We start from the raw sequence: 22,996 nt of genomic DNA on the forward strand, positions 1-22,996 counted from the left end.
TAAGTTTGCAATACTAAATTACAGAGCGAGGAATGATGGCATACATCATTAGTCGCAAATACATACATTTCTAGTGGAAACTTTATTTAACTCCGAAACGCGAGAAACGACTTTGGTCCGGATAAATTTGACGTTGGTTTTAATGTGGATACGACTCTCTCTTTGAAGGCTTTCTTGGTTTGTTTTCAAGGCTGTGAAGCCTGGTCGCCAAGTATTTAAAAAAAATCTTTTGAAATGAAACTGTTTGAAACTGTTGAAATTTTGATTTCACTGGGGCAGGCAAAAATTTACTTAGTTATTAGTAAAATTTTGGCGTCAATTAGATATTACTTCACTAATTATATTAATGGAAAATAATGAATTCATTATGCTGCGCCCACAAATACTACGAAACTTGTTTATTTATTTTATTTATTACGGTACACATACAGAAAAATTACAAGAGTTATACATTACTGAACTGAAGTTAAATGCCTAAAAGTTGTGTACACAGCATGATCATTTAAAATTAGCTATTAACAGAACGTATAAGTACTCAGATAAATTCACACAACTAATGAAACTAATAGGCTTCAAGTAACTTACTGCAACTGTCCCATATCCTTTTATTTTCTTTGCAAGCGTAAAAATTCAAGCTAATCAATAATTAGACAACATACAAAGCTACAAACATCTGCGCGACAACATGGTAGGTGTGGGCGCAGCATGTGTTGTTAGTGATGTCCATAAAATTCTCTCGTGTACTAAGGATCCCAATCATAACTTGCGCACACTTTTAGTGCAGCACCTTGAACAAACTCCGCAACTCGCTCCCGCTCACCTGGGAATCGCGAATACATTTCAACAATATAAATATTTCATTGCAGCTTGAAATTGTTGGATTTAATTTCTTTTAGTGATAACGAGGTTTGATTTGAACGCTAAAAAGATTTTTTCGTTTGTTGTGTTGCAATTTATGATTCTTATGACAGTGTCTATGTAAACTTATTAATTATAACGGCAGTCTGCGACTTCGCTCGCGTATTTTTGTAAAATATAATGTTTTGTGTCAAAATTTTATCAAAGTTTGTCTTGAAGTTAATAAAAATAACCTACTTATTGAAAAATTATAAAGACAGTGCCGCCCAAAAGGTCGAAACGCTCTGAGAACCACCAGTTTCTCAAAAACTATTCAGACCAAAACAAAAGTATGTAATGTAGGTATGATTTTGTACAATTTTCAGTTTCTAAGCACTAATAAAACCTCTTTCGACGAACGGGAGGTTTTATTTCACAGAATACTTATTTCACGGAGGGTCTCGTCATCAAAACGTAATAGCTTTAATCTTCCAAGGTGTCAGCGGAAATTTTAATTATATTTCTAATAAAAAATCGCGCTTCACCGCTGTACCTTTGAGTTACTGTTCCTTATAATTTTATTACTTCACTAGCTGCGCCCCGGGGCTCCGCTCCCGTGGGAATTTCGGGATAAAAAGTACTCTATGTGTTATTGCAGGTTATATTCTACTTGTGTACCAAATTTCATAACAATCCCCCAGTAGATTTTGCGTAAAAGAGTAACAAACATACATACACTCACAAATTTTCGCATTCATAATATTAATAAAAAAGATGTGCAAGTTGCATCATCGTTAAACTTAGATTCTTATAAATTTTGTTTTGTCATTAAAAGTTTAGTTAACTATATCGGCTCGTCTTGCAGAATGAATAAATTATATGAAATTATTCTGATGTATGGTTTTAGTAGGTCACAGCACCTTCTGGTTTGTGGTTCAGTACACTTCTGGCAAATAAAGTTTTCTGATTTACATTTATATTCACAATATTCACAAATGTTTTTGACCTCTTAACTACATTTTATTACTGGAAAAAAATAAACAAAATCTGTGGGGTTGAAATTGAATCAATAATCAATACAATTGAATACGGTTTTCTATATAAAAAAATAATTGTTTTGAATAATGTATGTACGTATGATACACTGCCGCAGTTTTATTGAATACGGAACCCTGGCAATGGCGATGACTCCGCCTTAATTGGAATTATCTCCGCGCAAATTTGAGGCTTTGAATAATGAGAGCTGTAACGGGAACTCTAAGAGGATTGCCGGACCCTGGCTTGGGAAAAACTTCAGGTCTGAATGGACTTTTTGAAAGCGACCAGTTTATTCACTTTTTATATCCCGCTAAACAAGAAATTGTGTTAGACCTCGCGAACACGATATTTTTTTTTTACAAAATCGTGAATATTTCAAAAACGACTGAACCGATTTTGATGCCTCACGAACTTAAAAATTCTATTGACGGATTCTACATACTTTATAAATTTCACCAAAATCAGACCAAGGGTTCGAAAGTTATCGCGTTACAAATATAAGGTGCTACACAAAATGTATTTTTGGCCCAAGTCGAGTTGTAGACCTCGCGCGCTCCGGCCGCGTCAGCCTTTGACCTTGGATCACTGTACGTTTAATATCAAATTTCGTTAAAATCGGTCTAGATAGAAGCGTGACATGACGTGACATCACGAAGTTCTCCTATTTAGATATTTTTTAATTTATATTAAAATAAAACAAGTTGTAATTGATACAAGTATTCCTCAAACAGACAAACGACGATATGGGAGCGAATATGAATTAAAATTACTGAAATATAGTAATAATCAATATTTATTTTATTAAATAAATATAATATAACAAAAAATGTGTAGGTACTTGCCTATTTCACACAAAAACTCATGTTAAAATAAATCACATTTAAAATTGTGTAAAAGTTGTGATACACAATTTAATCATAGATTTACTCATTTACTCATAAACATAAATATAAGAATTATTATCTGACACTAAACAAAACAAAACAAAAGTGTGTCTCGTCGGGCAGTGTACAGGGTTTTTATAGTGACGCACGTCAAACGACCGCAGTGGGGGGGAGTCGGGCATTATAACAATCAACATAAAGAACCCGTTGCAATTTAAAAAAGACAATATTAACGATTAAAAATATTTCTCTCCAATAAATTATATGTATAATCAAGATAAAAAATATATTTATGATTATTTTATCAATTTATATCTAGACCGAAACATTTAAGCTGGATCATTTTACGGTGATTCAAAATTGGTTGTCGATGTTCATTACACTCTATTTTTTTCCATTTCAATATTTGCAATCAGCTTTAAAGGTTATATATTCAGGGTTCCACCATTTTCTGAATTTCTTCACCGATCTGTTAGCCATGGGAGTGTTCATCATCTCACACAGCGTACACACATCACCAATGTCATCTGTAGGTTTGTATACGTAGTTGTTGTGCCATCTGGAAAATATATTTTTGTCACAAGCTTGCATCCGGGATATCAGTCCCGGATTTTTGCAAAAAGAGCTCGAAGATTATTTTATTAAAATAAATATAAATGAGACTCACCTAAAATAGTTTTCATAAACTTTTCTGTTTTTCACGGCTTCGTACACGAGATCGGCCACTCTCTCTGGAGATTCGTCATATGCGTTTATATATGATCCTGGTGGTAAAAACCTGAAAGAATAATACTTTTATACATAAAAAAAATCATTCAAAATTTTTCAAAAGACTGGAAAGCTGCAAGATCAGCAACATCATATCTAAAAAAAGTTCATGACTATTATCCCAGCTGAACCCTAAAGTTTTATGCTTTATTTTTCAAGCAGTGCCCGGGTTTTGGGGCGTCCCAGCCGACAATGAAACCGGGAGCATGTCCAAATCTTCTTTACTAATAAAAATATATAATGACATTTTGGATGTTTCAGATGTGAGTATGTTATAATTTCGATGAAATTTAGTACACGGGTAGAAAATAAAATAAATATCTACGGGAGCGAAAATCCGGGGTGTCGCTAGTTTAACATATTTGGTACTCGTACTTACCTAGAATAATTAGCTCCACCGTAAACAATAGGCACGGAATAATGCAAAAACGCATGCAAAACCTTCTCCGTGACGTAATCTTCACATATGGAGTTCTCGAACGAGAGATAAAAATAATATTCCCTCTCAACCAAGTCTAAACATTCTTCCATTCTGTCCTTGGGACATTGTTTCGTCCCGCACACCCCAAAAGTATCAATTGACATGTTGTACTTTTCAAATGCGACATACAGATGTTGATACAAATCATTTCTCTTGCTTTTAACATCGCAGTTAGACACGAACCAAGCGGCAACTTTCTTCTTTTTAACCAATTTACTTTTCACAACATCCGGCGTATCGTTCATGGTTTTCGCCCATTTCATATCAATATTAGGTCCAACAATCGTTCCGTTTTTGTCAAAAATCGTGAAGTAGGACCATTTCATATCGGAATCAAGTCTGTAAGTCCATGTCAGGTTATAATAGTCATCAAACAACTTGCTACATATCGGATTGTCTTGAGCCGACTCCCACGCGATAAATACGTATCTCTGATGGGGACTCCTAACCGGCGGGTGGTAGTCCCAAGTATTCTCAACATCAAACAATATAGCATCGTAATATTGGAAATTAAATAGCAGTCGTTTATCGTTTGTGAGATAACAATTTATGTGTTTACATTTTTTAATGATAAATTCCTCTTGTCCAGCCTTCGCTTTCGTGGATCTATGCGAGAAGGCATTCGTGTACCTTAATATGTACTTATAATCAGTAGGCAGTCGCGTAGGAATTTCTAGCTGTAACGCAACTTTCTTAGCTCTCTTCTTCTTCATTTCTCTTTCCAACCTCTTCAATGTTGGATCTTTTAACATATAATTTAATTCTAATATTTCTTCACGTATCTCCGGCTGTAATAGAGCTTGTATGTATTGATAGATGACAGTTAAATACGCACATAATAATGCCGCTTTTATTAATCTAGACATCATCGCACAGTGACAGAAAATACGATAATGTTCAATAATGAAGGAAAAATGATCTAAAATGTTGTCTGCTTGTTACATTTCTTGGTATCAATGAATGTGTGAGTATGACGCAAGTTACACATTGTTGACTTTTCTTCGAAGCTCATTCCATTCTTGTTTAAAATAATGGTCCATTACGTATAGTTGTAGAAAATAGCTTTATTTAAACAGGATTCGTTTTAAAACAGCAAACGAGATAATTTTGTTAATATTCACATATGCAAATAAGCTTAAAGCGCTGGACACGGGAGGAAATATTGTCGGCAATTATACTAAACAGAAAATTAAATATGAAAATCCCTTTGTGTGCAGAGCGCGCGTGCTTTTCGACCAACGGCTAGTATGCAAATGACAAAAATAGACAAGTGGCGCCCCCACTTGCGGTGGCGGAAATTTATATTAGTTTTCTAATGGTTTGTGTTCACAATGAAAAAAAAAGAATAAATCGCTAAATGATCGCCAAATAGCTTGTTTAAAATTATGTATTCCTGAAACAAACTGAAAATAGATGAGTGATATGCTGAGGCATATTTTCTCCACATCTTAAACACATTGTCATGACTACATATATAACAGGACTTTTTTAACGGACAACACTCAACGGCAACAAGCTAAACACTAAACATTCAAAGAATTTTATAATACATTCATTTACTCTTCTTCAGAAGCTAAAAGGTTTGAAGTTTCAATCAAAACAGATTCGTTAACGACGAGCTAACTCAGCATCGGGGGACATCGGAGACTTTTTCCCGCCTTTTATTAAAATCGAGTTGAATCCGCTGACGGAGGTGATAATTTTATTTTCAGTGTCTGACAGCGACAACTGCTGATTGTCAATGTTATGAATTTGAAAAGAGAACTGGCATTAGAAAGTAAAAAATAATTTATGCCCCAATTTGAATTGCGAACACCAATGGAATTGATAAAAAAATTAGGAAGTTGCACGAAATACAAAACTTTATAGAATACCGGTACATATTTTAATTTAAAATAAAAAAAAACACTGAAATTATGTTCGAAAGGTGTTAGAAATAAAAAAATAATTTTAATTTGAAATTAATGTTTGTTTAAATTTTGTTTTTCATTGTTCTGTGTTTAAAAAGTAAAATTGTACTTATGTCATTAATTTTCAGCGATTTTCTTCTATCTACCTACGTTAATGAAAAACTACAATACCTAGTTTAAATCTGTGCTTTAAACCAAATCGATTTATTAACATCATTTTAATTTTCCTTCTCAGTGCTCAATATAAATTACAATTAAAAGACTAGCTTTATTAAAACGATTATAATATCGCGAACCTTCATTAAAATAACCTCCAATTAAAAATTAAAATCCCGAACGGGCCTAATCCTTATTATCGTGATTGCGGGCAGAGGTGGCTATTCTCGAAGTTACGCATACAATTAAAACAATACTCGGCCGGATTAAAATGTTCCCGAAGTTTTGGTAGCGCGGGATTGAAATTTAAACCCGCGAATACGAATCCGGTATTCGTAAGTTCGATTTAATTATCACTAATAGGATAAAAGCGGCCGATGGTGCGGAAAACCAACTTTTGCAAATTAAAGAGTTTCATTGGGTCTAATAGCTTGTCTGTACATATCGAGTTCACGATGTAAAACATTTTTGGCACAGTTTTAAGTTATTCGACAGTTGTTGTGAGTCAATTTAAAAATGAGTTGACCACTAAACCGATAGTTGATTCGATATTATAAAAAAAAATAACAAAAAAATTACTCAACTCGTGTAAATCTTATATGCCAAGGTTTCTGAAATGTATTTTCTGTATTCCGATTTTCAGCGACAAGCACAGACAGATGTGACTATTTAAAAAATATACTATACTTTACAATATTTATAATATTTTGTGTTTGTATGCAGTGAAATTTTTTAAAAAACAGTATTAAAATGAATAATGAAAACAACTTAATACACTAATTCAAAGTCGGTTAATAAAATCACATTAATACCAAAGAGACCACTCATAACACGGGAAAATTTGAAATTCAGTCGTCAGGAGTCGGGAGCGAGGAAGCGTTAAATGAATGAACTTTTATAAGTTAGGGTTTCGCCAGGATTGGCGTAAAGGCAGGGGGCGGTTGGGCGACCGCCCCGGGCGCACAAATATATAAAAAAAGGCGCCTCAGGTTTCTGTATAACCTTTCCTTTCTCTCATGTTTGCTATATTCGAAGCTGCTGTAAAGCCCGAGGACAACGTAAAAAATAAAAATAAAAAATTTGAAATGCCAAGCTATTTTTTCTAGCGTTTATGAAGGTCTGATACGACTGCACTTTTACATAGGATCTCGCTATGAAAGGATGTGCAGTCAAAAAAAATAGTAATAAAAAAAATTTAGTTTAAGTTTATGTATACCTAAAGGGGCGCTGCCTAGAAATGTTGCCCCGAGCCTTTGTACAGCTAGTTCCGCCACCGGGTCTCGTAATACCAAGACTTTGACTTCACCGCAGTGATGAACAGCACCCTTACTTTTAATGACTTTTTGCTAATATTCACTGGTTGGGCCGAAAAAAGTTAAGACTCACGCTATCGATTCAAAAGATACTCGTTTACTTTGGACGGTAATAAAAACTTTTTGGACGTATGCGTGAAGTTTATTTAAAAAGTTTTACTACACGTTTGTCGATCATGGTCAATGAAGATGAGTTTTGTTACGGAAGCCACCTTCTTTCCTTGCCATATGAAGTCGGCTCGGCCCTTTTTTTGAACGCCAGTGATATCTGAATTTTCGAACCTGAATTCGACAGGGTATCTGTGCTGCATAGCGGATCGGAAGCTGACTGCCGTTTGCCACCACTGCGACGGATGTGGACACGAGACTTTGGAGGACTGCCCAGCCTGGGCTGAAGACCGCGTAGCCTTGTGCGCGGTCGTGGGGCTTCCCCCACAACAATCGGCAGCGAAAGGACTTCTCCTTTCGCTGCCGATTGTTGTTCACCGTATGGTCGACAGCGGGACGTCGTGGACAGCGGTGCAGGCCTTAGCGGAGTGCGTCATCCTCCGCAAAGAGGCGGCGGAGAGAGAGCGCAAGGACACCACTGACCTCGCCGACCGCCGTTGGCGCCCAGAGCACAAGCCTACGGCCTGCACCTGCAGTCTATTCCGATAGGCCCCTTTTGTTCCCACAATAGGGGCCTATCGGATGAGACTCTTCCCTGTTTTGTCTGTCCCTATGTATACTTACATCGGGACTATCATCATTAAAAGTACGCAACGAATTTTGAAGCGGGATTTTTAAATACATAGTGTGATTTCGGAAGGTATATATAAATATATATATTTATTACGGGTTTTCCCGAGTGAAGCGAGAGCATAAAACTTAAGTACAAACCAATCGTGAAACTGGCAAGTGTTGCTCGAACAGCTTGGCTTAAGCCCAAAAATTTAATTGGAGACAAGCGTTAACGGGAGTGGGCTCTCGGCTGGAGTATAATTAGTGCAATCGTGGGGAATCACGTCGGGTCGAGTGCTCGGCCGAGTGGGGCCTTACTACTGGCGCACGAGATGGGACAGATTAAATAGTTACTACTTTCGTGATTTAAAAAAATACTCTTATTATCTCATTTGTTGGTGTTTTGACGACCTCTGTGGCTTAATGGTCATCACTACACTGGAGGTCCCGGGTTCGATCCCCGGTTCCAAAAAAGTAAAGTTAAAAGACATAAATTAAATAAATTATATTACAGAAAATGCTGATGGTATCCCGAAAATTATGAAATTGTAATTGAAAAACAAATAGTAGAACCCATGGCACAAAACCACAAATTAAATTCTATGACTTGTTAACGCTTAACAGTTTGTAAGGGTGCTTTTAGTCACATCACGCCTAAACTACACTAACAATTGAAAAGAGAAGAGAATCGATACAGGGTTACCGTGACTCACTGCTGAGTATAGGACTCCTTCTGTCTGCGCCAACCTCTGTCCTGCGCCATTCCCTTCCAATTGTTGCTAGCAATATCTTTTACGAAAGGTCCTAGGTTCGAATCCTACTCATGCTACATGAGTTTATATACCAATCTGACACATGTATAGTAGTTTTCATTGACCATCACTTCCGGTGATGGAAAACATCGTGAGGAAATTTGCACACTGGTTGATTATTATGAGTGAAATGGAGAAGGCCATTGTCTTCTCCACTTTCTTGGCATTATTAGTGGATCTTGCCATTGCAAGCTCCACTAATAGTGCCAAGAAAAATGTTGTGTGTGTTCATTTCGCGAAATGACCACGACCCTGAGGAATACGACTATGAAGAGAGCTATACAAAAATAAAACATAATAGTTATTAAAATATTTTTTAATTTAGTCTTGTAACCCAAAAACCCGTACAACAAAAACTTATATACTACTTTACCCGCATATGATATACCTATCGGTAAATAAAATGTCTGGACTGAATTTGATTAGAGGCGTAATACAACCGTATAGACAATTCAGGACAATTAATTTAGAACTTTCTGTGTTACAGGTACAGGATACTTCCCTTGACATTTACTGATGTTGTCATTTTTCAGATTTTGACATTGACAGATCGTGACGTTTTTCATATTTTGACATTGAACATTGATACAGTTGAGTTTAGTTGTGAGTTTAATCAAACACTGTTCCTCTGCTGTTGTATTGTAAAAACATTATGCCCACGGGTGGAAATGATAGACATTGCAATAGAGACTTAATTTTGAAATATCCGATATAAGACCGTGTGTTTAATGATCAATGCACGCGTGTGTCATACAGCGATTAAAACACCAGTGTCATAATATTTCGAGTAAATGTCTTGAAATTTAATTATGATACAAACGCAAAAATTTTGGTATTTTTTTCTTATTAGAGTCTGGATTTTTATGCGAGACAAAATCGAGCTCTATTATCAGGCTGAGCATATATTAGATCAATGTAAGCGTGTCATGCGATGTTTTTAAACACACATGACGTTGACACTTGTAACATAAAAAGTAAAATAAAACGTAAAATTGTCAGAAAAAGTTATGAAATTATTAATTATTACATTCCAGATGTTTTGCTAGCCTTTTTTAAATTTCTATAAAGTTGTCTGTGAATGTAATCCTACCAATTATAAATGCAAAAGTTGGGTTTGGATGGTTTCGAAATTTTGTACACGATTAGAATATAACCTGGAATAACACATAAGGGTACTCGTTATCCCTAAATTACCACGGGAGCGAAGCCCCGGGGCGCAGCTAGTAAATTATAATATTATTTTATTGTTTTACTTGACAGCAGAGGAGCTATTAGAAGGAACGCACTAATTTGGTGTTCAGTCCGGAGTTATTCAAAGCTTTAAAGTGAATAACTTGAACTGAAAGCTACAATAATTAGTTAATTTATTTTAGGCAATGAAATACTGACATAGTTATATTTACAGAAAAAATATGCTTTCTCTTTGGAAAGTGGCAGTTGATAGGCACGAACCAAAGTAATACCTACTTATATTACGTGACGTGATGTGACTTGTCAAAACAGTAATGCTTGTATGGAATTGTAAGGATATTTTCAAATTTTGCTGATACTCTATGACACAAGCGAAATTTGAATACCTCCATACTATTCTATACAAGCGATACTGATTGGACAAGTCACATCGCGTCACGTGACATAAGTAAAAATATACTTTTAGAATTCATTCAGATCATTTCTAGCCATACAAAACCATACATAGAATCTATCTGGTCATAGATGGGTTTAGTCCCAGTTTCTTCTCAAAAAGTCGGGCGTAAACCCGGGTTATAGATGGGTTTGCGTCGGGCTGGCTGACCTATCACTGGTTAGGATATATAATGTTCTTGTACAAAACATATATCACAACCTTTGTTTCGAAGTAGGTTGAATAGCATTTAGTTTTTATAAAAATTAGATACTAATTATATACAATTATCCACCCAAAATTGTAGTCTTTATCTCATGTACCATATAATGTTTACCACATCACATAAAACACAACACTGTGTCTATAGAATGTCCAAACTATCTCTTGAACGTGTAGGATAAAATACTTTTGACTGTGTCAAACATGCTCTTAAAAGTTTGGACTCTTTTAGGCGGAAATAGTAAGTCTAAAATTCCTCTTTCTCTATGTGCTGGTATCCTGGTAGTTGTCGTTGTGGGAGCTTGCGTCGTAGTGGTAGTAGTCGTCGTTGTTGTAGTATCAACAACAACTTCCTTCACTTGTTGCTTTTCAGCTGGCAAATTTGGCGTATAGCTACCATCATTGGTAAATATGTTGGTAAAATAATTATTTTTTGTTGCTCCATCTATGTTCGAAAGTCTGTTGTTATACGGTGTTATTTTTGCAATAGTGCTCGTCATTGGCTTGCGCGAATTTTTTAACAACTGTATGTTCTGAACGTATTTTGGCAGCGGAATAGCGGTGATGGGGGTTGTGTAAAATTCAGTGGTTGTTTTTGTGCTGAACTCCACTAGTTGTGAGGGGATGATGTGGATATTGTACTCGTCTTCTTTCAAGTCGGGTACAGCGTTGTTGCCCGATAGGCTGTTGGTGATGGAGTAGATGTCATTGAAGTTGACAGCGTTACCAGCATTGCTGTACATGAACGGACTCATTTCTTCAAGTGACTCCCCATTCAATGTGGTCTGAAATAATGAAAAACTATTTACATCGTTCTAAACCCTAGTTGTTTTTGTGTTCTTCGTATTAAAGACAAAGCCGACCGATTCACGTATAGTCTTATAGTTGTCGTATATCTAGGCACAATCACGGAGGTCAGAGAGTTACGGGACGGAACTCCCGACGTTACAAATTAATTTTGACATCACTATGGCACGTTGGGAGCTCATAGACAGGGCAGTGTCGGTTTAGGCGCTGAATGACTGCTTTTATAGTTTCTTCGTTATGTGGATTAATAATTCATAAATAAATGTGAAATTTGCCACTTTAATCGACGTAAAATCTCTTTGTTGTACATCACACTAATATACATTAATACACAGAATTGGCTTCTCCATTTTATTTGATGATAAATCATCAACAAAGGCCTGTTTGTCTTTATGTTTACACGATAAAATATGCCCATATACATACATCAATACGATACAATAATATACAAAATATTGAATTGTAATACAGTTTTATGTGTTCATAATAACATAAATCCGCAGGTAATCGGAATTTGCTAAACAATAACAGTTACGACATTGGTTAAAATCTGGTATTGAATATTAAGTAATTTATAAATCTATGGTAAAATCCTTTGTCTAGTGTACCTTATTAAAATAAAATCACGTTTATTTCGTATAATCATATTTGGCACATTATAGATTAAATTACTGTTATTGTAATTATTAACATCATTAAAATTGAAGTCATAAATATACAGTTATAAATACAAAGTCATAATTTGCTATGATATTCATTTACTTTTCGTTACAAAATAATTTTATTAAAATAAATTGTTAAAAATGTTATGGAGGCGGCAGGCGCGGGTTGGACCGTTTAAAAAAATTGTATAACAAAAAACCATACTTACAAGAAAAAGGTGGACAACGAACACAATTTCAAAGAACATTTTAAGTGCTTCCGCACGGACATCAAAAACAGAACTAATCGATGAATACCAGTCTCATTGTTTTACAATATAATAGTGAGAATGTCTGTGTGTATATTCTCACTGAAATGTTTATAATAATATAACAAACGTTATATTGTTCTTGGTCGTGTTTTAAAACATTGTCATTGGAAATTCTGGATGTAATATTGTATCGCGGCAAGACTGTCCGTCACTAACTCTGTATTGATGACTAAATTGTGCGCATGTAGATCTTTATTGTTGTATTGTATTGTATACGAAACTAAAATTGAAAATACAAACGTTACATCATAAATTTGTTGCCGATTCGGTCACGTTTTTTTTAAATTAGTATACTAGCTTTTGCCCGCGGCTTCGCCCGCGTCAATTTCCCACGGGAACAGTTATTTTTCCGGGATGAAAGGTGTGTCCTTCTCCACACTTCAAACTACATGTATGCAAAATTTCAAAAATATTGGTTGAGTAGATGAACGTGAAGACCTCTTCAAACAACCAACTTACTTTCGCATTTATAATAAATAAATAAATAAATAAATATATTGGGACAAATCACACAGATTGAGCTAGCCCCGAAGTAAGTTCGAGACTTGTATTATGGGATACTAACTCAACGATACTATATTTTATAATAAATACATATATAGATAAACATCCAAGACCTGGGCCAATCAGAAAAAGATCATTTTCCATCATGACCCGACCGGGGCTCGAACCCGGGACCTCTCGGTTCAGTGGCAAGAACCTTACCACTGCGCCACCGAGGTTGTCAATAATATAAGTATAATAATATTAGTTAGGATTTTATTAAGAGCTGGAGATACCTGCCATGCCTGTGAAGAAAGGCGTCCGGTTAGTGTCAGACTACTAACGACTAAAACCCCTTCTATATTATATGGTCAGAAACGTTTTTATATTGCATTTTTTGTATTTCATTTATTATTTTCGATTATATTCGATGTAGTTTTTCTTATATTTTGTTTGCTGTGCAACTTTACGATAATTTATAAATTGTATTTATGGTATATTCTTGTTCTTATTTTATTTTTGTAGTGTATTTTCCTGTGATAGAATCCTAGAAAAATTGAAAGCCCTGTCAATTCATATATAGTGTGGGTGGAAAGGTAAGCCGCCAAAATATAGTAAAATACGATATTATGTTATGATATGTTCAAATTGTGAATCCGATTTCAAATTTTAAATATGGAATGTAATCATTGCTTAGTTTCTTTTTTTATTCGTAATTTAGGGGCATAGATAATGTACATGTCTATAATAGGTGATTTAATCTATAATCGAATAAATCTGGACAATGTAAACTTGTTGGAGGCCAACACCTACTTAACCATTTTTAAAATTTATTTCCCCCATTGATCAGGAAGTGGTTACTACAGTTTTTTTCATTAGCGGGTGGGATTTCACATTTCCCACCATATATAGGTATAGTCGAACTATATATACACTAGTTTCCGGGTATGAAAAATATTTATTATAAACTCAAATAGATTTACAGAAAATTTGTGTTACAAACTATATTTAATTAGTTAAAAAAAAGATAATTTGTATATAGAAAGAAACCATCGTGTCATGTAAGATAAAACTCCACCTTATCGTCTTTGGAAGTACGAGGGCTGCTATTTATGTATCCGGAACTGGCCAATAATTCTAGAATATTTAAAAAGTAATTACAACATTTGAAAATAGAACTCTTCGGCTAGAGAATAAATATTTTTCATGTCCCTGTCATTTGTTTTTTTCAATTGGCGCCAATTTTGAAAATAGCTTGTCTTCATTGCCATGGATTTAACTCGTGAACATTTTCGCGCGATGATTTATTATGATTTTCGGCGTGGATTAACTCAAAAACAGTGCATCGAACAACTGATTTTAACTTTTGGAGATGAAGCACCATCGAAAACCACTGTGTATTATTGGTTTAAGGAATTTCAACGTGGACGGTCTATGCTCACGGATGAAATTAAGGAGGGTCGTCCTAAATCGGTAGTGGTACAACAAAATATTGATGCTGTGCGACAATTAGTAATGCAAGATCGTCATGTTACATACCGCGAGATAGAGGCGTCTCTGGGCATTAGTATGACGAGTATACACGCGATATTACACGAACATTTAATTGTTAAAAAAATTTGTTCGCGTTGGATTCCGCACAACTTGAGCGTAGATCAAAAACAGGCTCGTGTCGACTGGTGTAAGAAAATGATAAAAAAATACAACCGTGGCTCGTCAAAAGCTGTTTATAATATCTACACAGGTGACGAAACCTGGATCTATGCTTATGACCCTGAAACTAAACAGCAGTCAACGGTGTGGGTCTTTCAAGATGAACCGAATCCAACAAAAGTTGTTCGTGCGAGAAGCACTTTAAAGCAAATGGTCGCTTGTTTTTTTGGTATCAACGGACATGTAGCTACAGTGCCACTAGAGAATAGTAGGACGGTTAATTCTGAATGGTACACCACCATTTGTTTGCCAGAAGTCTTTGAAAAAATACGAAAGAACAACCCACAACGCAGAATCATACTTCATCACGACAATGCTAGCTGCCACAAGTCGGCTGAAACAAATAATTTTTTGGAGGGTCAAAAGATTGAATTGACGGGTCATCCGCCGTACAGCCCCGACCTGGCACCCAATGATTTTTATTTATTTCCAAACATTAAAAATAAATTACGTGGTCAACGTTTTTCGAGCCGCGAAGAGGCCGTTGATGCGTTCAAAACACACGTTTTGGACATACCTCAATCAGAATGGAAAAAGTGCTTTGAAAATTGGTTTCATCGTATGCAGAAGTGCATAGATCATCGCGGAGAATACTTCGAGAAACAATAAAACCATATGTAATAATATATGTTTGTTTAATTTTGTTATTCCGGATACATAAATAGCAGCCTATGTATTCAGCAGAGTAGCAGAGTATCTAAAATCGTATTTGCCTCCAAAGAAAAGGAAGCCGAGAGCCGAGCGCAGCATCCGTAGACCATAGCTAGCGATATCAAGCGCGCGTGTGTCCATGGTTAGATACGACACGTCGCGGAAACGAAATTATTTTTTTCCGTTAAGTGTCAACTTAACATGCACGGGTAAAAATAAACAAGTGTCAATTTGAGAAGGAATGAGAACATGATTGAGTGAAGAGGCGTGAAGGTCCATTGACTTCTTGTCGGAGCAAAGTTTCATTGCCTTTTTGGTCGACGTTTGCAGTACTGTATTAATTGACATTGTCGTTTGCTATCATAATTTATATTTCAAAATTTCGTGGTAAGAGTCAAATTTAACAATTTCTAATGAAATCATAGATCAACAACAAGAAAAAAATATATAAAATGTACCTATTTATTTCTATTGTGATTTAATATAAACAGTAAAATTACAAAGCTGTACAGTCGACTGCATATCATTGATAATAATAATAATATATTCTTTATTTACTTAAAGGATTTGTACAACAATTTTAACAGATAGATAGTGCTTCCTTGTTTTTTTTTAGGTATACATGGTTTTTTTCTAGATATTTATGACCCACTGCTGGGCAAAGTGATACAAGTTTTTTTTTTCCCGTGAGACAATGTACACGCTCGCTGCCTTTCACTACGCTCGTAAGGATGCTTATGATGCGGTGTTGCAGTTTATTTAATTTCCTCAAAGGTATTACGTGGAAAAAGCATGTTTTCAAGTGTCCCCCCCCCCTTCTCAACCCTAGCGTCTAAGGGGGGAGTTTATTCATATTTAGATGCGTGGAGTTTTTGGGTGGTTGACGTGTGTAGTGTGTTGCTTTTTCTTCTTCTTTTCGAGTGTGTTATTGCTAACACTGGTGTCAAATTTTGTATCAATTTATTATCTATTTACTTCTCCATCTATCTGTCACCATCTTTAAGAGTCCCAAATGTATACTAGCAGACAATACCTAAGCAATAGCGTTGAGCAAGTGATGGTCAATGAAATGGTCTACTACACAGAAAATCATTTGGCACGAGTAGGATTCCGAACATGGAACCTTTCGACAGGCGTTTTAGTCATTACACCACGATTCAAACTTGCTTGTAAAATATAATAAAATAAAGTAATTTTCTCCGAAACAACGGAAAACCGCGACACAGACAATCATGGCATTATAAGATAGGAGAATAATTTTATTTATTCACAGCGGTCGTTATTCACGGGAACGCTGTTTCGGAAACGGCCGATAGGACAAATAATAAATGACAATTCACTTGTTCCGTGTAGTTCCGTTTTTTTTTTATTTCTGGCCGTTCGTTATAAATCCTGATATTGGTTTATCAACAGCCACGTGCGGAAGTTGCGTGAATTTTTTATTGTTATTTTACACGGATTTTGATGTATGAATGCTTCATATTCGAATTTATAGTTTTTGGTTGAATTTTTTAAGGTAATTTACGATATATCTCTCACTTTCTCTCTTTCATATAAGGTCGATATATTGTTTCTATTCATTGTTAATAAGGGTGGGTTGCACCGTCAACTTTGATGTTAACTTTAACGTGCGCAGAAAAACGCAAAGTACGCCATTTTGTCTAAACGTCAGCGGCGCGCTGGTTGAAATCAGCGTCAAATTTGACGATGGTAAAAGATTAAAAAAGTGACAAAGGATTATGATGTTTTGTTGTTTGCCAACACAACACAACACAACACAACCCAGCTGTTTTGCCCGGGTCAATTTCCAACGGGAAAGTACCTTTTCCGAAATGAAACTTATCAACCGTAGATTCTTCGACGTACTACTTAGGTACCTAAATATAAATTAGATGATAAATAAATAATAAATAAATATATTAGGACAAACCACACAGATTGAGCTAGCCCCAAAGTAAGTTCGAAACTTGTGTTATTGGATACTAACTCAACGGTACTATATTTTATAACAAATACATATATAGATAAACATCCAAGACCCGGGCCAATCAGAAAAAGATCGTTTTCCATCATGACCCGACCGGGTATCGAACCCGGGACCTCTCGGTTCAGTGGCAAGAACTTTACCACTGCGCCACCGAGGTCGTCATATATTCCTTATATATTCAAGGCTACACAAGATGATATCAAGAAGAATGGTGAAGTAGATACAATAAAGCACCTATAACGAACAAATAAATTATATATTTGTAAAATCAATACCGGGTTTTTAAATGCTACGGCAACAAGCATAGACGAGACTCAAGAAGTATCTACCTTGACAGTCTAATTTTTGAATAATACTTTATCTGTGGTAATATTTCAAATCCTTTTATTAGTTATATTTGAGAAATCGATAAAAAAAACTAATACTAGTACTAATAATATTGAAAATAGCGAGACTCCGGCCCACCTGCACGACCAAATAACTCCAGAGGAATGAGGTAAAATCGAAGTTTGCGCGGCAAGTTTAAAAAGTCTAATTTTCCTTCATACGCGACTTGAGTACGGGAGCCGGCGCGGAGCGGCGAAAGAATTTTGTGGACAGGAGTCGAATTTTTCAAAAAATTAAAAAGATTTTTTTATTCCAAATATATCGTCTTATGGAAGTGGTGTCACAGCACCTGGTTTGTTAAACGCGCGATGCTTACTTTGTGGCCTAGAATCTTTGCCACATTACCCTGTAATTACAACTAAGAGACGATTTAGTTTTGACCATGCAATTTGGTTATATATGTTACGGCTAAACTCCGAAGTGCGGCTGCGCCCAGATTCAGCCAGCTATACTTAGGTGCAGCGGCACTTCGGGCTTTAGCCGAACATTAGCAGGCTAAATCTAGATCCAACCATCGAAGACGGGCTGCATCAAGGTCTTGCCGAATTTAAGCAGGCTACACCTTGGTCTGCCACCTGAGGCCGGTTGCATATAGATCTAGCTGGCTATACCTAGGTGCAAGCGCACTTCGGGGTGTAGCCTTAACATGAATATATAAGGAAGGTCCACATTATCAGCACAGGTGAGAGCCAGCAACATCAGACTTGCTATAATAAGGCAAAGTTGGCGATCTCACTAGTAAAATTTTCTCCCAATCATAACTTTCAGAGAAAAAGAAAATATTATGCAGAATTTTCATCTTCTTACTCTGTTCTAGAGTAATAGCCTCGCGTTGTATACAAAGTACAATTTATTTTTCCTCTAGGAGAAGTAGTTCTGTTGGTTCGGTTTACCGACTATTGCAACCTTTGAGTTCAGTAGTTGGAAAAAACAGCGAATTTTCGCACATCTGTTGTAGCAATTTTAATTAATTGATAGAAGAAGGCTTAAAATTAATCAAGAATTTTAATTTTACGAACTCGTGAAAACCTCAAATACAGTGAGTAGCCATGTAATTTAATCATTTTTAACGTTATCCATGTTTCAATACTAATATTATAAATATGAAAATGTGTTTGTCTGTCATACAAAATGGAGCATAGGTGTGGAGATAGTCTAGTCTAGATAGAGAGCTGGAACTGTGCAGATCACTTTTTGCCGCAGACGAAACATGTAATCTGTAATAAATCAATCCATGTAGGTTCAGATTACCTTACACACTAAACAGTCCGTGACAGAATACGCAGGATTATGTCGCTGGCCATCGCTGATGCATTGCCTATTGTTCCAATAGGGGCGTAATCTAGGTGACCATATGCCATGGTGCAAAAATTATCTGAGGACCCCTAATAGGCTGTTTAAGTTTACACACATATAAAGGATCACATTAAGTATGAGAAATCTAGCAAAATTTGATAGGTAAAACTATAAAAACAACAACATTTGTTCTACAACTTTTGATAACTCGATAGCGAAGTCCTGCGAAGCGTATAATTATATATACCTATTTAAAAATACCCTGTTTCGTTGCAAAAAAAAAGGATTAGCAATAAGTAAGTTCAAAAATAATCAGTTTCAATAGTTTTATTAATAAGCAATTTAATTATGTAACTTTTGTACACATGTCGAAGGAGATTGTTGTCAAGAATGAATAGAAGATAATTTGAGGAGGGGTCTTCATCTTTGATCATCGGGATCTTCTTTGTGAGTTGGGGAACTAAGCTGCTTTATGAAATGTGTGCGTCGTGCGTTATAAAAAAAAGGACACGGTTATTGGGCCCTCTAATCGTGCTTGGCCTCTGGGAAGGCGCCGTCTTGTCCATAGACAGCTACGCCACTGGCCAAGCAGACAAAGGTGCTGGACGTAGATTACGTTGTTGAATATAGGCTATTGATTGTAAACAATGCTGGGATGCCGGGATTAATGCGTACATATTGGATATTGTAACAGTACATGTTAATTCTGATGAGCCCAACGGCGCAATGGTTAGCGCGCTCGGCCTGCGATAGTGGCGGTTAAGTAACTCTCACAATGATCGGTCATTGGATGGGTGATGTTTCATCGGATCAGATTAGTATACAAACTCATGTGGCACGAGTAGGATAAAGTAAAATGCTTGTTTCAATAAATGTAATGAACAGATAGCTAGTTGCAATTCCAAGTTTCTTTGAGCAGATTTTTAAATCATATTAATTACTGCGAAAGTAATTAACGCTTTCACGGCATTCGTTAAAAACTAAAGTCTCGCCGCGGGCGCCTGTCTGGGACCGATTTATGCAACATGCGCGCCATTTCCTTCTTACTTCAAACTAGTGTCTTATCCCGGCTTCGCTCTGGTAAAAATATAATAAAAAAGTAGCCTATGTTACACCTAAAGGTTCCAGAATTTTTGAGTGTATTCGTAACAAACAAAAATCAAATATTTTCTCTTAATAATATTAGTATGGATCTGTCTTGTATCCGTCGGTTGGAATCCATGTGGTTAATTTGTATGTGGAAGAAGTTGGGGCAAGCTTTTTCCTAGCAGTGGGATTTAAATAGGTAGAATAAAGATTTGTTCATTATCGCAAACGCCGTCCACGCAAGGGCTGGCAACATCTTGTTCTAATTGGTCCGCGATGCGGAGATGTTCAGACGATTTATGGCGCGCCTCAGCACCCTGCCACCTCGCCTCGCTGTGTGTTCTTTTTTCAACTTTTAAATGTCAGAAATTATGGAAAAGCCAACTTAAAAACTATGAACCACAGATCTTCGACTACAGATACGGCATGGCAAAAATATGTTAGTATAAATAATCAACAATATATTTCAATAGGGTCTCAAAATATGTGTGGTCCCGCCCTAGAGTAGGACCAGTCCATATCCTCACGTGGATACGAGTACGACTAAGGGACACTTATAGACAGACAGATAGTCAACAATAGTATTCTCAAATAGGGTTGACGTCAGGCAATATTGAAAAATAAATGATTTTTCGGAAAAAAATAATGGTTAATTTTTTTACGTGTTTTAGGCGTTTGGGCGTCGCAGCTCCGAATGTTACGCGAGATGAGAAAGAGAGAGTGATATCGATAACTTAAATCGGATGAGTAAGGAAAATTATAGAATTGGATGAGACGTAATCGGATGGAACAACCCTATTTCTATGCTAGACTATTCGTGTGGTGACCGCAGCTTCGAGGAGCTATCTCTGGCATCCGCTCCAAGATTCCTGCATGCGTTGGCCCTTACAATGTAGAACATCTTCATTACTCAATCAATACTAACATTATAAAGAGGAAAGATTTGTATTTTTGTTTGTTTGTAATGAATAACTTAAAAATATGTTATATTTAAATATAGGCGAAACCTTCAGGAGTGACATGGGCTACTTTATATTATGTTTTTCCCAAGCGAAGCCGGGCCGAGCCGCTAGTATTAAGTAAGTACCTATATATATATATATATATATATATATATATATATATATATATATATATATATGTTATTTTATGTTGACCACTGATTAAGTTGTGATATGAACACTTGTTCGGAGAAATTTTATTCTGAATTGGTCGAAGTTATTCCGAAACTAGCTTGTGTCCACGGCTTCGCCCATGTAAATTTCCCACGGGAACAGTTATTTTTCCGCGATGAAAGGTCCTTCTCAATACTTCAAACTACATGTAAGTATGCAAAATTTCAAGAAATTTTTCTCGTTAAAAAGTATGAAGCTCGTAAAAATTCACAATTTCGTCCACATTTATGTCGAATACAAACAAAAAGACATCCAGACTGGTGCGCTTTAAACTGATTTCGAACCTATATACCCGACGGTGCATTACCATTGTCATAATTGAAAATAATCCGCGCTTCATATCGAAAATTGAATATCGGTAGGGTTACCACAAGTCGTATAGGTACAACTCTCTCACATCTCTGCATACTCCGGTTGTGAAGCTACTACGAAACTACGAAGCCCGGGGCCAGCGTAAAAAAAGGCTGTAATTTTACAACCAGCCGCCTGCCTGACGTCAACCCTCCTTGGGAATGGCATTGTTATTATTATATTAAACTTGAATTGTATGACTCATTGTCACGTTTAAATTCCAACTTGAACGCATATTGGGTCCATAAAACGGCTCTCACTAATACCTTGTAATTTACTTGTCTTTTACTGCATTGTACCAGTAAAATTTCTGCAGTTCATTTTATTTACTTCCCGTAATAACATCCAGTAGAAGGTGAAGAAGAAGAAGGTGCATGGAGAAGTCCTTTTTTTTTTCTAGAAAGAGAAAACGTCCCGAATTGCTGCAAAAGTTGTGGCAACCCTAAATATCGGACACCAGTGACATGTGGCCGAATGTTTGGAGCTCTTTAAATTGATTTGCGAATGGCGGTGAGAATTACCTGGTTTAAATATTTTGGCGTTTATTATTTAATATTTGCAACTGATTTCGAATGCTGTATCCCCGGGCTTAGCGGCGTCACAGCCCCGAACGCAACCGGGAAGATGCGGATATAATCAACGCTAACCTCTATTCAATATTGTTATAGTTCTTGATAATTTTATTTAAAAAAATCGAATAATCGATATATACTCGTATATCAAACGAAAACCGATCATCTACAAGTCATGGATAAAAAATCCACTGCCTTTTGCACTCGCATCATAGAAAATAAGATTTTTATTTACAAATAACTACCGAAGGCTTCAAGGCCTCGCAGTCACGTGCGCCAAAGGGGTATATTTTTATGGAATACGTAATTCTGTTTGAATTCATACGCGATGTCCATATTTGCCGAAGACTCGACGTTCTACATGCAAAGGGGAGGTGAGTCCATTGTCTACAACGACACGATATTTGATTTTTCTCTGTAACAGATTCAGAATTGTTAGTTCTAGAGGTCATTTCTTTCTGAGATTCGCTTGTTTTGTGCTTCAGGACTTTTGTAAATAGGATTCACAATACCAATTTGACAAAAATTTGCCGAGTCAGTTTCTTTCTCAACATTAGCGAAGCTTCAATGGCCGACCGGCCGCCTAACCTGCCTGACGTCAACCCTATTTGGTTATGCTATTGTTGCCCTATTAGCTGTAGTTCAGTTTTAATCTAATTTAGCATTTATCATATGTAGCTTTGAAATTTAAACGACTGAGAGCCGATCAAATGTGCATGTTGTGATCGGTGCAAGAAGGCTGGCAACTGT

General features: G+C 36.2%; 3 protein-coding genes across 3 annotated transcripts; 1 reads left to right on the forward strand and 2 right to left on the reverse strand.

Annotated features, from left to right (window-relative positions):
- Positions 1-2,949: 2,949 nt before the first annotated feature.
- Positions 2,950-4,874, reverse strand: LOC128678911 (alpha-(1,3)-fucosyltransferase C-like). The gene is made up of 3 exons (XM_053760822.1): positions 3,907-4,874; positions 3,427-3,537; positions 2,950-3,318 (listed from the first exon to the last, which is right to left on the reverse strand). Exons 1-3 carry the CDS (start codon positions 4,872-4,874, stop codon positions 3,159-3,161), a joined length of 1,239 nt encoding a protein of 412 aa, XP_053616797.1. The 3' UTR covers positions 2,950-3,158.
- Positions 4,875-7,563: 2,689 nt separating this feature from the next.
- LOC128678912 (uncharacterized) lies at positions 7,564-8,044 on the forward strand. Its single transcript, XM_053760823.1, has 2 exons — positions 7,564-7,585; positions 7,683-8,044. The coding sequence occupies exons 1-2, from the start codon at positions 7,564-7,566 to the stop codon at positions 8,042-8,044; spliced, it is 384 nt and encodes a 127-aa protein (XP_053616798.1).
- Positions 8,045-10,526: 2,482 nt separating this feature from the next.
- On the reverse strand, positions 10,527-12,689 carry LOC128678813 (phosphatidylinositol 4-kinase-like). Its single transcript, XM_053760636.2, has 2 exons — positions 12,444-12,689; positions 10,527-11,550 (listed from the first exon to the last, which is right to left on the reverse strand). The coding sequence occupies exons 1-2, from the start codon at positions 12,480-12,482 to the stop codon at positions 10,924-10,926; spliced, it is 666 nt and encodes a 221-aa protein (XP_053616611.1). The 5' UTR covers positions 12,483-12,689; the 3' UTR covers positions 10,527-10,923.
- Between the last annotated feature and the right edge of the window lie 10,307 nt (positions 12,690-22,996).

This window comes from Plodia interpunctella, chromosome 20 (assembly GCF_027563975.2).
Source record: "Plodia interpunctella isolate USDA-ARS_2022_Savannah chromosome 20, ilPloInte3.2, whole genome shotgun sequence".
In the NCBI taxonomy this organism is placed as follows: domain Eukaryota; kingdom Metazoa; phylum Arthropoda; class Insecta; order Lepidoptera; family Pyralidae; genus Plodia; species Plodia interpunctella.